We start from the raw sequence: 15,531 nt of genomic DNA, 5'->3' as shown, positions 1-15,531 counted from the left end.
CGGGCTCAGCTCTCAGGGCCCCAGGCAGCCAGCCCTCTTCCAGGGTCTACCTGCGGTGGGCTGGCACCAACAGGTCAGGAGCTGGCCTGGGGGGCCTCGGGCCCCTGCCACCCCAGTCCAGGGAAGCAGGACCCCTCGCTCCACAAGAAACACCTTCCTGCTCAGGGGAAACAGCCAGGAGGTGGACATGCTGGGCCCAGAGGCTGCACTCAGGGCCACAGGGCAGCGCCCGAGGATGCAGCCCGCACCCGGCGGACTCTGGTTCCCGACCCAGATGGAGCGAGGGGCCTCCTTCCTCTCCCAGGCACCCCTGCTGCCAAAGGGGGGAGCAGCCACCAACCTCAAAGGACCAGGAAGGAGTAATTACTGTTTTCCCAGAGCGTGTGGGCCCACAGATGACAGGGTCCCATCACGATTATTAGGGGCAGGGTGGCTTCGGCTTGCAGAGGGCGGCCTGGAGACATGCCCTTTCACCAGACGGCGGGGGTTGCCCTCAGGACAGCCAGGATCTGCCCGCAGCCCTGGAAGCTGACGGTGACCTGCCCGGGGCTCCGCTCACGCTGCACCTTGTGCTAAGCCTCGGCTGCAGACGCAGAATCGTAACCGTCAATGAACCCAAGCTCAAAACGTGGGACCAAGCTCCGCCTGAGAGGCTGTCCTGGGTCCGGACCCCGGGCCGCATCCCATCTGGCGCCCCATTTCCTGGACCAGGAGCTGTGGCTTGACGGCCTGGGCGTCGGGAGCGAGGCTGGCCCCACAACCTCATTAAGTGACAGCCCTGGGGAAGGAGGGTCCCGGCCGAGGGCCCGAGCTCAGCTCCAGGGGCAGGGTCTGGCTCAGTTCGCTCCCCACCGGGGGCTGGGCCCCACAGACCCCCACACCTCCAGGGGTGGGCACTGAGCCCCCGACCTGGGAAAGAACGCAGAGCAGGGGCAGCTTTGCAATGTGGCTGGAGTCCCCGCCTCAGGCCGCCTCCTCTGCCTAGAGCCAGGTGACCCCGACAGCTCTTAGGAGGGATCCTGCCCCTGATTCCCCAGGCCCCCACCATGGAGGGCTGCTGGGGCCACTGGCCGTGGCAGAGACCCCTGCCCTGCAGCCTACAGGTGTTGAAACTGGGCCTGGCTCTGGGCCTCGGTGGGGGCTCCCCAGGTGGCTCAGGGGTAAAGAATCCACCTGCCAGTGAGGGAGGCACAGGAGACGCAGGTTCGGTCCCTGGGTGGGGAAGGTCCTCTGGGGAAGGACTTCAGGCACTGGGGAGGAGGTGCTGGAGAAGTATACTGAGTATACTTCAGTATTCTCACCCGGAGAACCCATGGACAGAGGAGCCTGGTGGGCTACAGTCCATGGGGTCACAAAGAGTTGGGCACGAGTAAAGAGACTTGGCACGCACTTGCCCTGGGCCTGGCCTTCCTCTTCTAGAGAAAGAAGGGGTGGCCTCTCTGCACCGCCAGGTCCCATGGCTGTGTGACCATAACGACTCTCGCCTCATGGCATTGAGGGAAGCCGGCCTTCTTGTCTCTAGAGACAGGCTTCAGCAAGGAAGCCTTGGGCACCAAAGGCTTCATCATCATCTGCTTGGCTGCCAGCCTCAGGGTCCCTCCAGAGGTGTGCCCGTTGCAGGGTGCCCTGGGCCCAGGCCTGACTCCCGAAGGGGCTCCCCTGAGGCTCTGACTCACCCCAAGCTCCCTGATGATCAGGCAGCTGCATCTCTTCCCTTCTCAGGAAGCCGTCCCTCTGAAAGGTGACCTTTGTCAGGAGGAGTCTGGGGGCAATCTCGCGGGCATGGACACCCAGGGGAGGCAGCTGACAGCCAGCATGCTGCCCACCTCCCCTCTGTCCAGCCCACTCCCACAGCCCTTCTGGGTGGGGTGGGGGGGACAGACCAGGGTCCCACAGGGCAGGAACTCCTCACCCAGGGGCGGGTGTGGGCCAGCCAGCCACTTTGGATGGAAATCTAGGCTGAAGACAGACACAGGGTCCTGGGACAGGCGTCCCCAGGAGGCCCCACAGAGGGCAGGCTCCCACGGGGCCCCCGCCCTGCTCAAGAGGGAGGCAGTCAGCAGTGATGGCACTTGTCCTGTCGGTCACCAGCTGAAGCATCTCCTCCCCAATGCCTGCACCTGCCCGCCTCCCTCTTACTTCCTTCCACATGACGGGGGGGCGGTTCTCCGCCGTGGCTCTGGGGCACCCTATCAGCCGAGGCCAGTCCCTGTGACCCAGGGGACTGCGGTGGTGACAGGTGTGGGTGGCAGCTCTCACTTCTGGTTGGACCAAGGTCTCCAGGCCCTTCCAGGCAGCTCCTGAAGGCACCTTCCCAAGATCACCTGCCACGGGGGGTCAGACTTCCTGACTCCCACTGTGAGCTGCCTGGCTTGGCCTCCTTGTGAGAACGAGGCTGCCATCACACCGGCCACCACTGCTTCTCTGGCAGAAGGCAGCTGCTTGTGGGCTGCGGTTTCGAGGGAGGGGAGTCCAGAGACCTCACACACTTGCAGTCACAGCTTGCCGTGTGCCAGATGCTCGAAGGGGTGCAGGCGGGAGAGGAGCCGTTTGTGAGCACTGCTCCCACAGCAGAAGCAAGGCCCCCTCTCCTGACTCGGGGGTCTGGTTGGTGAGCACCACCCTCTGAGTCAAGCGCAGCAGGAAGAACATGGGGCTTCTCCCTGAGAGTGATGGAACAGCTCTGATGGCTTCCCCACCGGCCCCTTGACCTTTCTGGACACCACTCGTAGGAAGCCTTCCACGATGACCCCCACCTGGCCCCTGCACCCCAGGGTGCCGTCCTCTTGGTGCTGGGCACAGTGAGGTATGGCGCCCCGTGCCCAGCCCACACCTGCAGCAGGGCACTGGGGTCCTTCCCTCCACTCGGCCAGGTCCCCCCTCACCCAGAGAGGCACCTGGTTGGTCCCTGAACTGGGGAGAGACTGCAGCCAGAATGCCCACGGCCATAGCCCTGGACAGGGGTGGGAAGAAGGGTCCCAGAACCGCTCACTCCACATTCAGCCCACCTCCCAGGGAGCACGGCACCCACAGTCCTCTCAGGAAGGGCCGTGGGCCTCTCTGTCCAACATGCGTCTGCCACGAGGTGTCTGCCCACCCCAGAAGTCTGGGGTCAAAGGGCAAAGGTCTGCCTTCCCCGTGGGGTCGGCATCATCGGCTGCTCTGCCCGCACAGAAGCCTCATTTGGGTCAGCGATCAGGGGAGACCCATGCCACAGAAGACAGCACCTGGGGCCCTCCCCTCGGGCCGCACAGGGGGCGACTCGCCCCGGGTCACCGGGGAGCCCTCGTCAGGATGCCCAGCGCTCTTCTCCCGCCGGGCAGGCGGACCCACCCAGGGTGACTCATCCTTCCACCTCCAAGCTTTCCGTGGCCACACCCGCCACACCTGAAACATTCCTGCTCTCCTCTCGGCGGGCCCCGCCCGCTCCTCCAACCGGACCACGGCCAGCTCCTCCTGGGGAAGACCCGGGAGCTTGGGCCTCCCACGGAGCCGGTCAGCACTCGGCCACCTGCTGGACGCACTCCATGCTGTGGGCTCCTCGTGTGTGTGTGTGTGTGTGTGTGTGTACGTGTGTGTACATGTGTGTGCGTGTGCGTGTGTGTGTGTGTGCATGTGTCTGTGTGTGTGTGTTTGTGCATGTGTGTGTGGAGGGGAGGCCCCCACCCACGCCAACACCAGGACCAGACCCCACCTGGAGGAGGTCCTCGGGACGTCAGCCCGCCTGCTGGCCAGGCTGCTCCAGGGCAGAGCCCACCCCTCTCCCCAGCCCCTACACCCCACTCCCACAAGCCGCCGGCCCTCAGAGAGGGGCGCCTCTGACGCCCCATGAGGGCGTCTTCCGGCTGCCCTTGCGCTTACATCGATTCCTCAGCACAAAAGCTTGAGAAAGGACACCCGCTACCTTTTGGCCCCGAAACGCCTTTGCTTCACCCCCTAAATCCCTCCCATCAGGGGTGCCCAGCAGAGCGGGGCCCACAGTAACAGGGACTTCAGTGAGAGAGTAGGGATTGTCAGGAGATGGCACGGGAGACGCCTGGGCGCCTAGACCGTCCAGCAGCCCGGCGCCTGCCCTCCCACCCCTGGACATCGCAGGAGATGTTCCGCCCTCGCCCAGGCCAGCAGGGAGCTCTGGATGTGCCACCCGGCCCTGGACGGCAGCGTTCTGCCTAGCCCCACAGCCAACCTGGCACAGTCTTGCTCGTCCCTGTGCACGTGTAGGAACAGATGCCAGAGCGGCCTGGGCCGCCACAGCCCTGTCTCCCCCATCCCTTGCCAGCACACGTGACTCCCGAGGGCCGGCCGGGGCCTGCTCAAACCAGCTCTGAACCTGCTTCTCCTTCTGATGATCTGTGCGCGGCCACCGCTGAGCCTGAGGGTTGAGCCAAGGGCAGGGCTGGCACAAGGGGCGGGGCTGGGCAGGGCTAACCCCGAGGGGGGTTCCAGAGTAAACGACTGTCCCCAGCTACTGCTGTGTTGGATGCCATTTGTGTGTGTGTGTGTGTGCGCGCGCATGTGTGTGTGCGTGCGTGTGCATGTGCGTGTGTGTGTGTGCATGCGATGGGGTGGTCCCCACACTGGGTCTCTGTCTGAGGCAGGGCGGGGACACGAACAAGGCTTCTTGAACTGTTGAAGCCCATCTGCCCACACTATCCCCACAGTAACTGAAGCACAGCTTCCAGGGTGGCGCCCGGGCATGCGCATTCTTTAAAACTCCCAGGCGCTGCCAGCGTGTGGCCAGGACTGAGAGCACTGTGCACTGGGAGATGGTGTTTTAGTGGATCCGATGCTTCCTGGAGGGAGACCGGGAGGGCTGTGTCTTGTGAGGAGCGGCCTTTTGCTGTGGCACGTGGTTTGCGGAAACGGTCTGTAGAGGCAGCGAGACAAGCAATCTGCTTCCAGTGAAACATCTGGGGGTGATCACGCCCCACCTCTTATGGCTGCATGGACCCAGAGAGAGGCAGGGCTGGCCTGAGGTCACACAGCAGCTGGCAACAGCTCCAGAGAGCGCTCATGCCTCCTGGGGCTGCACGAGCTGGGAGGCGGGGTGGGTGTGCGGGTGTGCAAGGACACCTGTGCGCACAAATGTGTGCCTCAGGGGTGCGGCCAATAAAGAGCCTTGCACGAGGCTACCTTCCACTCCCGGGAAACACTCTCATTTTGTTTTGTTCAAACATCACACACCTTCTAGGAGTCATGCCCTGTAGCAGAGGCAGCTCCCAGAGTTTGAAACCCGGAGCCACTGGTGTATTGATACAGAGAGTTTGGTGTGTGGGGAGAGGAGTTTGTTTTATTTGTTTTTTTAAGCTTTGTCAATGAGCTTAGCAAAGCAGCAGGAAGCTGGTACGCGTGTGCTGTGGAACAGCCGGGCTACTCGGCATTTCTGCATGTGTTGTAACAGGCCAGTGGAAATGCTGGCTAAATCCTCAGCTCCAAGCCAAGGGGTGTTGTGAAGAAAGGAGCACTGGCTCCCGCGAGGTTTAATCAGGACACTGCTCTGGGACAGGCCGCCACAGACACCCTGCCCTCCTCGTCCCTCGGCGCTGGTCCCGAGGGAGAGGCCCAGCAGAGCCTGAGCCCGGCCCGTGCCTGGGACGGGACACCTTCCCAGAGAGCGGAGAGCAGACCCCTGCCCTGGGCGCAGCCTCGGGCTGAGACACGGCCCACGCAAGCCCAAGAGCTGGCCAGCGCGGCCCTAGATGGGACCGTGCCGCCCCTCCCCCTGGGTGCGAGCCTCCGACAGCAGGGCCTCGGGGAGAGGACACCTGCCCCGCGCACCCCCCACCTCTGCCCGTGCTGCAGAGGAGGGTGCAGATGGGACCCCCAGCCGGTGATGATGTGTCTCAGGGCAGTGGGCAGAGCGGCAGGTCAGTACTCCCTGGAGTGAGGAGTGGTGTGCAGAAGGGAATGGGCTCCAGCATGTGTGTGTGTGCACGCGCGAGTGTGTACGTGCAGGTGTGTGTGTGCACGTGCGTGTGCGCGCGCATGTGTGTGCGTGTGTGTGTGTGCGCGTGGTGGTGGCGGCAGGTTTGGGTTTGAGTCTGAGTAGGCTTGGTCAGCTTTCAGCAGAGCTCCGAGCGGAGTGTGAAGGGCGTGAGCACAGCCGGGCCTTCTCTGGGGCGGGACAACAGTGCGCCAGCCCCTTCCTGCACAATCCGCCCCACATGGACTCCCCCTCAAGGGGGTCACATTTTCCAGCCCCCATCTCCCACTGGGCTGCCACCTCCCCAGGTTCCTCCTGCTTCCCACCTGGGCTTACACCCTTTGCCCACGGGCACCATCAGGAAGAAAGGGCAGCCACACCCCAGAGCCCCTTCAGGAAAAGACGGGGGGGGGCAGGTTCCGAGCAGCCTCCTCCTGCAGGATCTCCAGGCCCCACAGAGCCCCTCCCTCCATGGGGACTGCCTGGCTGGGCAGGGCATCTGTCTGGGCCCAGGTTTTGGGGGAAGGCATGGCGTCTGCACCAGACCCCTTCCACGGGCCACTTTCACCATCCTCCACGGCTCCAGGCCCGTCACGGACCAGGTGGAGAGCAGCCCCGAGGGGCTGGAGCCAGGACGGGGGCCGGGAGAATCAAAGACCCCACAGAAGCCTGCTCTCCTGTCGTGGGAAACGGAAGGAGAACGGAGTCTGTCCTGGGGCGGAGGGGGACGGCCTGGCGTGTGGTCCCCCCAGGGACCCCGTCACCAGTCCTGGGAACCAGAGCACATGCGCCGAGTGAAACCAACGGGACAAAGAGAGGCCAGAGCCGGTAGCGGTGGTCATGGAGCAAACAGGGGGCGCCTGGGCGGCGCTTGCAAAAGGAGGGAATCCCTCCTAAGACAAAGCCAGACAAACCAGAAACACCAGCTCCAGGTGGCCTGATGGCCTCGCCCAGTTACAGCGCCTGCTGGGGAAACTGGTCCAAGCCAAGGGTAAAAGGGACACGCCTACAGGGTCAGCCCTCGGAGAGGGACGCGCCGGCCATCGGCAGAGTCCACGCACACCTGCTGACGCCCCCAGAGGACCTCGGGGAGGAGGCGCAGGAAGGGGAGGGGACGTCACCACAGAGAAGGAGGCCGGGGCACCCAGCCGGCACCCTGTTGGGGCTGGGAGGGGGCATCGGGCACCTCGACTGGCTGGCTGTCTTCTCCGGAGCTGCGGCCTCCAGCGCAGGCCAGGGAGGAGCGGGCGGGGAGGGACCGGCGAGCCCTGCCCCAGGGAGAGAGGAAGCCGGCGTGAGCAGCGACTGCGCTGTGCCCAGAGAGGGGCACTTGTTTTCCAGTCCCACTTCCAAAAAAGGCTGGAAGCAGCTGCCGAGGCACCAAGCAAAAAGGAAGGTGGCCAGCGCTCCGGAAGCTGCGACTCTGAGTGGGAGCCTGGCGGGAGAGGAGCCGGGGCAGGAGCGCAGAGCCACCGGCGTGCGGGCTTGGGCGCAGAGCAGTCCTCTGCCAGCCATCTTCTCGCCCTCAGCTCTACCTGGGGCCAGTCAGGGGAGAGAAAGAGGCACAGAGGCAGAAATCGTGAGCTGCCGTGAGAGAGAGAGAGAGAAAGAGAGCGAGCGAGCTGGTGTGTGTGTGTCTGCGTACCCCTGTGCATGTGCGTGTGGGCCACGGGCGGGGGTCCATCCCCTTTGTGTCCTCCTCTTTACTGCTCTCATCTACCCCACTCTCTCACGAGCTCCTGACTTGAAAAATATACCTCTTTTTTTTTTCGACAAATAAACCTTGGTTGACCTGTGCTGGTTTACAGTCTGCAGCCTCCTTACTGGCCTTAAACTACCGGGCTTCCCTGATGGCTCAGACAGTAAAGAATCTGCCTGCAATGCAGAAGGCCCAGGTTCAGCCCCTGAGTTGGGAAGATCCCCTGGAGAAAGAAATGGCAACAGACTCCAGTATTATTGCCTGGAGAATTCCATGGACAGTGGAGCCTGGGGGGCTACTGTCCATGGGATCCCAAACAGCTGCACACACACGACTGACCCGACTTTCACAAACTTAACCAACTAATTAAGTAGAAGGTACCTGCTGACTTACATGTAATTCTCACTGGGAAATGCTCTGTATGAAAGTCTTTGGTCTAGAACTTCCACTAAGGTGCCTGTCAGGTATCAGACCTTCCTCCCTGAGTTTCAAGGGTCCTGCCCCTTTCTCCTGCCCTTCCCTGACAGCTGGGGGACCTCAGTGCAGCAGGGAGGGGCTGGCCAGGCCCATGCCTAGATCAAGGAGTGCCCAGCACCAGGGCCCAGCCGGGGGTAGGGGCGGTTCCGCCTCCAACCAAATTGCCTCTGGCCTCTAAGAGGCACACTTCTACACTGGCTGAGTGGGCACGCGAGTCCCAGGGAGAGGGGGCTGCTCTCAGCCGCGGGGCAAGGGCGTCCTGTACCCCTCTCCGGCCTCAGCCCCCAGGGTCCGCGCTGCCCTGGGGCCACCTGGGAAGCACACTGCCTCCTCCGGGTGCGAGGCTCCGGCGCTGGCGCCATCACAGGGGCGCCTGCCTCCTGCGCCCGGTTCCCGGAGTGCGCGCCCCTCCTGGGTTCTCGGCGGGCTCCGTGACTCCCCGCCCACTCCAGCCAGGCACTGGGCGCCCCGCTCCGCCCCGGACTGGGACCCCACAGCGAAGTCCGTGAACGTTGGGGCGGGAGGGGTGAGGGACGCTCGACCACCGGCAGCTGGGCAGGATCGGCCTGGGGAGAGACCCCCGGAGCCGGCTGGGGAAGAGAATCCCTGGACCCGAGGTCGGCCCTGACTGTCCGCCGCTGAGCGGTCAGGGCCGCGGCTCCAAGGTGGACCAGGAGGCAGGGCGCGCCCGCTGGAGCCCTCCGCGCGGACCCTGCCCCGCGCCCCCGGATGGGGACGCGCGCGCCCCTCGCCCTGCCGCCTGGGAGGCGCGTCGGGGAGGGGCGAACGGCCACGCGGGCATGCGGCCTTTACCTCGGTTGGAGTGACTCAGGGTGGACGACTGGGAGGACTTGGACTTCTGCCGCTTGACGGTCATCATCACCTGCTCCTGCACGCGCTGCCGGCCCGACGTGCCGGTCTTCATCTTCTGGTCGGACGGCAGGGCCAGCGTCGAGTTGTCCTGGTCCTGGAAGCACTCGTAGGCCAAGGCGGTCTTGAGCGGCGAGTGGTTCATGGCGGCGCGGGCGCGGGGCGCGGGGCGCGGGCCTGGAGAGCGAGCCGAGCGGCGCGAGGTGCGGGCGGCGGCGGGAGCGGGCTCTTCTCGCGCTCAGCGGCTCCCTGTGCCCATAGAGCGACGGTCCGCGCGCGCGACGGCTCTCGGCTGCTCCCGGCGCCTCCACCCGCCGTCCGGGGCCCGGCACTGCAGGGCCCGCCCTCCGCCAGACTGGATATACCGCCCCGCCCCGCGCCGCCCCCTCCCCGCCGCGGCCGCTCCGCCGGAGCCCCGGGCGCCGCGAAGCGGGCCGGGCGCTCTCGGGGGCAGGGCTTCCAGTCCCGAACGTGGACCGCGGCGGCTTCCTCCTTTCTCTCCCTTTGTCCCCGTCCCTCTGGCCGCGACCTGCCGAGGCGAGGCCGCCGCCGGGGAGCCGCCCTCTGGCCCCGTCCTGCGCGCTCAGGAGTAAAGCGTGCGCTCAGCTCGGGCCGCGGGAGACTTCTCTCCAGGAAAAGAGTCCTTCTCCACGGGGCGCCCCGCACAGCCCGACGCCCGTCTCCCTCCGTCCAGGGGTCAGGGCAGAGACCAACCCTGTGGATGGGGGCTCCCAGGCTGACGCAGAAGCACAGCCCTGTCCAAAGGCTCGGCGCTAAGACAGCTTCCGACCGGAAGGGAAGAGGTGGGGGCCCGAAGCCCACCCAGGGCGAGGCGTGAGATGCAAAACCAAGGGCATGGGCTCCCCAGGGCAACACTGGTTGAACAGTGGATGTCTCTGAAACTCTGGACTCAAATCCTAAAATGGGCTCCTGGCCCATCTTAGGGGCTCAATAAAAGTCAGTTTTAACCGATGAGTGAAGACTGGCTAACTTAAGGTAAATTAAGGTAACATGAACTAAGTAACTCGAATCCTGCTGAGATCCTTGCAGACAAACTGGAAGGTTGCCTGGCCTTTTCAAAGTACCCGGTGGTGGATTTATTACTCTGGGAAGTTGCGCCCGCTCACCCACACTCCCTGGGGACACGGCTAGTGACGCTTTGTTCCTATAGCCTTGCCTTCAGGCCCAGAGGTTCCTATAGCCTTGCCTTCAGACCTGGTGTGTAACAGAAACTGAAGATTTTAAACTTCTGTGGATGGAAATCTTTCTAAAGGCAGCGCACCCTGCCTTTCCCTGTTAAGCCAAAGGCCCTGAGCACAGTCGTGCCCTTCCTGACACACTGGACGTCAGTGCTGAGCTGCAGTGCGGCCCAGGGGCTCCTCCAGCCGTCGCCTCTGCTCTCCTTTGTAGCTGGCACTCAGAGCTCATGTCCTTCCCTTTCAGTTTGCCCTTCTGCGCTGTAGAGGGGACGCTCAGAAGCTGCGCTTGTCAGGGATGCTGTGAGGAGGGATGGAGAAGCCTGAGGACGGTCTTAGGGCCCACGTGATGGTCACTCTCTGGCTGCCTGAGACGTGGGTGTTACACGCAGCAGCCCAGCTGTTCTCCGTAATGCATTCCTGGGAGCCACGTGCAGAGCAGAATGTCATAAAGCGCGTCATGGTTTCAATAGAAATAGTTTGATAATCGAGGGTTAGGTCCCTAAGAACTTAGCGTCAAGTGAGCCAGAGGTGTGGCCAACGATAGGCTGCAGATAGCCAAGTCCCCCCCTGCAGACCTTGACCATGGCTTCCAGCTGTAAGATCCCACTTCTAGCCTCAGTCTGTCGGGGCTGGCCATCATCGGGCCCACCCTCTGCAGTTCCCTGACCCAGGGAACAGTAGCTTGCCCCTGGTCACCAGTTAATACACGGCGAAGCCTCCATTCCCATCAAACCTGGCTCTCCCTTCCACACGACCAGCCTCCTTGTAAAAGCCCTATAAAATGGGCCTTAAAGTTCAGGGCACACTGATGACAGGAGCGCCCCATCGTCCTGTAAACACATAACAACACATAAAAACACGAGTCCATTGTATCACACGCTTGGACCATCTACAACCTAATATGCTCGCCATGATAAATGTTAGTTACGTCTTTAAACAATGAGAGTTTTGCTGCCTGTAGGATGCAGAAAGGTCCCTGAAGAGGGTGATGGGAGTAGCCCATATCGCTACAAAAGGCCCCTGGAGGTCAAAACTGATTATCTTTAGAATCGCTTCCAGATATGAAGTTTTTCTGGATGCTTCTCTATGATTTTGGTATTAATATTGTGATACATCAAAAGCCACAGCAAGTATTCGCTGTGCTCCCACCAGTCAGCATGGTCTGGGCCCTTACGTGGACAGCCTGGTTTGAATCCTTACGATCTTCCTACGAGCTGAGTACCAGCACCGTCATCTTCGTTTTTCAGATGAGCAAGCAGGCTTGGCAGGGTCGCCAGGCTGGTGAGCACAGGCAGCCGGGGCCCAGCCCTGGGCACCTGGGGACAGTGCTACATTGCCTCTTTGAGATGTCCCCATGACAAGCAGCCGCTGAAAGCCTTCCGTGGACGAGCCTTTTTACAGCGTCTGTTCCATCACATGGCATGAAAGCCAGGCCTTCGGGGACCCAGCCCCAGCCGCGTCCCAGGCTCACTTCATGGTGCTGGACTGGTCCCCTCCTCTGTCCTCCCCACCAAATTTGTGGAGTGAGGAGGCAGACTTGGTAGCGCCCCAGCCCACCATCACCCTAACGCCCGGACCAGTTACCTTGTCTCTCCTGCCTCCAACATCAAGGAGAAAGGAAGTGTGGACGCAGGTGTGGATGGAGGGCGGGCTGGTGCCAGGAGCCCATCCACGCTGCAGACGCGATTTTATCTCCCCACACACCCACCTAACCTGCAGGAGATACGGCTTTGCCGACGAGAAAACACACTCAGAACCATGAAGTCAGTGGTGCAGCAGAGACCTGAACCCAGTCAGACCTCCACCTGGGAGAAAGAAAGGAAGGGGACTAGGGCTTCCCCCGTGGTCCAGCGAACAAGACTCCGAGCTCTCAAGGAGGAGGCCCCGGGTTTGACCCCTGACCAGGGAACTAGATCCCACAAGCTTCAACAAAGAGTTTGCAACTAGAAATCCCGTGAGCCACAACCAAGACTCCGTGCAGCCAAGAGAATAAGCAGAAGCTTTAAGAAGAAGAAAGGAAGCGGGCTCGTGCCGCAAGTCCGGGACTCGGTGGGGCTCATTCTGGCTGGAAGACTGGGCTCAGGCCACAGCTCTTGCCGTCCATCACCTCCCTTCTCCACCTGCCCCAGCCCTGCCCCATGGGGCCCTGCTCAGAAACAGGCTGAGAGGGCCACGGTCCCCAAGGAGAGAGCAGAGGTCACGGGGGCCCCCGAGATGAGCATGCCTGTAGATGGTGAAGATACCTTGGCGGGTGTGGGTGACTTGAGTCGTGAGGGTGTGGGGCGGTCTAGGGAGGAAGCATCTTGGAAGAAGTTAACTCTGACTTGATTCGGAAACAAGAGTCGATTTCATCCTCAAAGATGTCGCCATGACGAGTACGAATGGGGGTCTCACCCTCTCCCTGCCCTGCAGGCCGCCTGTGACCCCGAGTCCACCACTCCCAATGCTCAGGCTCGCAGCTTTGTGACCAAGAAGTGGACGACAGGTTCCTTCATTTGACGGTGTTCCGTGAGGACCGCCCGCTTGGCAGGCCCTGTCCTAGGACACGATGCTCAGAGAGACCAAGTTCCCCTGCATCCAGCTCACCTCCTGGAGGCGGGGGAGGCAGCAGTAGCCGATCCAGTCCGGAGCCCTGGCCCGGGTGGAGGCTGAGAGCAGGTCCCTGGGGCTCCTGTTTCAGTCCCCCGGGTGAGGCGGCCACCTCCACCCGAACCCCAGATGGAGCCAGAGCTGGCGGCTCCCAGGTGGACCCTGAGCTGGAAGGCACGGCCCGCTTGGTGCAGCCCAGGCCTCCGGTGCCTGCCTTGTCCGCCCACACCTGCCCTCCGCTGCAGGCAGCCGTGGGCCTCCCGTGACGCCTGCCCAGCTGCTCTAGCTGAGTCCCTGGTCAGCTAGCGGGTTCCCCAACTCGGGAGACAGAACCTTCCCGGGGGACCCCGCTGCCCTCCCCAGCCTCTCACAGCCTCCTCTCGCTCTCATCCCTCCCAGCCCTGCCCGCTCTCCTGGTGCCCAGTGCCCACTCCCTGTCTTTGTGCGGCTGTCGCTCCGTGTGCAGCTTGCTCAGGCTGTCCTGTAAGCCGTCCCGGGGCTGAAGGGCTGCACTGCGGGCCAGTGCCCGCGGACAGCACTGTGAAGGGTGGCCTTCACCCTCTGAGGCGGTCTGGGAGGGTCAGAGGCCGGCACTCAGGCTATCGGTCTCAGCCGTGTGAACCATGGGTGTAAAGGCCACAAACCTGGCCATGTCCTCAGGACCCATAGACCAGGGTGGCCTCGGGGTGTGTAGGGGAGATGCGCACAGGTGGGCACAGGCAGGCGGGGTCCCGCACGGCTCTGTGTGGTGACGGGAGTGCCCTGTGTCTGTGCTGACTGTGCCAGCTACAGCACAACGAGGGGCAGGTAAAACAAGAGCCTGGAATTAACAGACACCCACACTCCTATGCCTGCGGGTCTCCCAGGGAGGGCAGAGCTCCGAAGAATCGCAAGGAGAGATGAGAAAGCTTTCCTCAGCGATCAGTGCAAAGAAACAGAGGAGAACAGTAGAATGGGAAAGACTAGAGATCTCTTCAAGAAAATTAGAGATACCAAGGGAACATTTCATGCAAAGATGGGCTCGATAAAGGACAGAAATGGTATGGACCTAACAGAAGCAGAAGATATTAAGAAGAGGTGGCAAGAATACACAGAAGAACTATACAAAAAAGATCTTCAAGACCCAGATAATCACTATGGTGTGATCACTCACCTAGAGCCAGACATCCTGGAATGTGAAGTCAAGTGGGCCTTCGGAAGCATCACTACAAACAAAGCTAGTGGAGGTGATGGAATTCCAGTGGAGCTGTTTCAAATCCTGAAAGATGATGCTGTGAAAGTGCTGCACTCAATCTGCCAGCAAATTTGGAAAACTCAGCAGTGGCCACAGGACTGGAAAAGGTCAGTTTTCATTCCAATCCCAAAGAAAGGCAATGCCAAAGAATGCTCAAACTACCGCACAATTGCACTCATCTCACACGCTGGTAAAGTAATGCTCAAAATTCTCCAAGCCAGGCTTCATCTGTATGTGAATCATGAACTTTGAGATGTTCAAGCTGGATTTAGAAAAGGCAGAGGAACCGGAGATCAAATTGCCAACATCCACTGGATCATCCATTGGAAAAAGCAAGAGAGTTCCAGGAAAACATCTACTTCTGCTTTATTGAGTACACCAAAGCCTTTGACTATGTAAAGCACAACAAACTGGAAAATTCTTCAAGAGATGGCAATACCAGACCACCTGACCTGCCTCCTGAGAAATCTGTATGTAGGTCAAGAAGCAGCAGTTAGAACCTGACATGGAACAACAGACTGGTTTAAAATTGGGAAATCAAGGCTATTTATTGTCACCCTGTTTATTTAACTTATATGCAGAGTACATCATCCACAAGCTGGAATCCAGATTGCCGGGAGAAATATCAATAACCTCAGATATGCAGATGACACCACCCTTATGGCAGAAAGTGAAGAGGAACTAAAGAGCCTCTTGATGAAAGTGAACGAAGAAATGAAAAAGCTGGCTTAAAACTCAACATTCAAAAAACTAAGATCATGGCATCTGGTCCCATCATTTCATGGCAAATAGATGGGGGAACAATGGAAATAGTGACAGACTTTATTTTCTTGGGCTCCAAAATCACCACTGATGGTGACTGCAGCCAAGAAATTAAAAGGCGCTTGCTCCTTGGAAGAAAAGCTATGACCAACCTAGACAGCATATTAAAAAGCAGAGACATCATTTTGCCGATAAAGGTCCATCTAGTCAAAGCTACGGTTTTTCCTGTGGTCACGCATGGATGTGAGAGCTGAGCACGCATGGATAACGAAAGCTGAGTGCTGAAGAACTGAGGCTTTTGAACCGTGGTGTTGGAGAAGACTCTTGAGAGTCCCTTGAACTGCAAGCAGATCCAATCAGTCCACCCTAAAGCAGATCAGTCCTGGGTGTTCATTGGAAGGACTGATGCTGAAGCTGAAACTCCAATACTTTGCAACAAGCTGACTCATTGGAAAAGACCTTGATGCTGGGAAAGATTGAAAGCAGGAGGAGAAGGGGACGACAGAGGATGAGATGGTTGGACGGCATCACCAACTTGATGGACATGAGTTTGAGTAAACTCCTGGAGTTGGTGATGGACAGGGAAGCCTGGCGTTCTGCAGTCCATGGGGTCGCAAAGAGTCGGACATGACTGAACTGATACTACTATACATAAAATAGATAAGTGACAAGCGAGTGCTGTCTAGCTCAGGGCACTAGACAGTGTCGCTAGGTCTATAGCACAGGTCTATAGCTAGATCTATTCTGCTCAGTTCCGTTCAGTCCAGTCGCTCAGTCG

General features: G+C 60.6%; 1 protein-coding gene across 1 annotated transcript in view; it reads right to left on the bottom strand.

The window, feature by feature from the left end:
• Positions 1–9,114, bottom strand: part of PKP1 (plakophilin 1) — a 35,966-nt gene extending 26,852 nt beyond the window's left edge. Inside the window, 1 exon segment of the mRNA XM_052654096.1 lies at positions 8,913–9,114. Within this exon segment, the coding sequence (XP_052510056.1) occupies positions 8,913–9,114 (202 nt within the window).
• Positions 9,115–15,531: the final 6,417 nt, after the last annotated feature.

The sequence above is a fragment of the Budorcas taxicolor genome, chromosome 16 (assembly GCF_023091745.1).
Source record: "Budorcas taxicolor isolate Tak-1 chromosome 16, Takin1.1, whole genome shotgun sequence".
Classification (NCBI taxonomy): Eukaryota; Metazoa; Chordata; class Mammalia; order Artiodactyla; family Bovidae; genus Budorcas; species Budorcas taxicolor.
The sequence above is the reverse complement of the archived record's forward strand: the minus strand, read 5'-3'. Positions and strand labels throughout refer to the sequence as shown.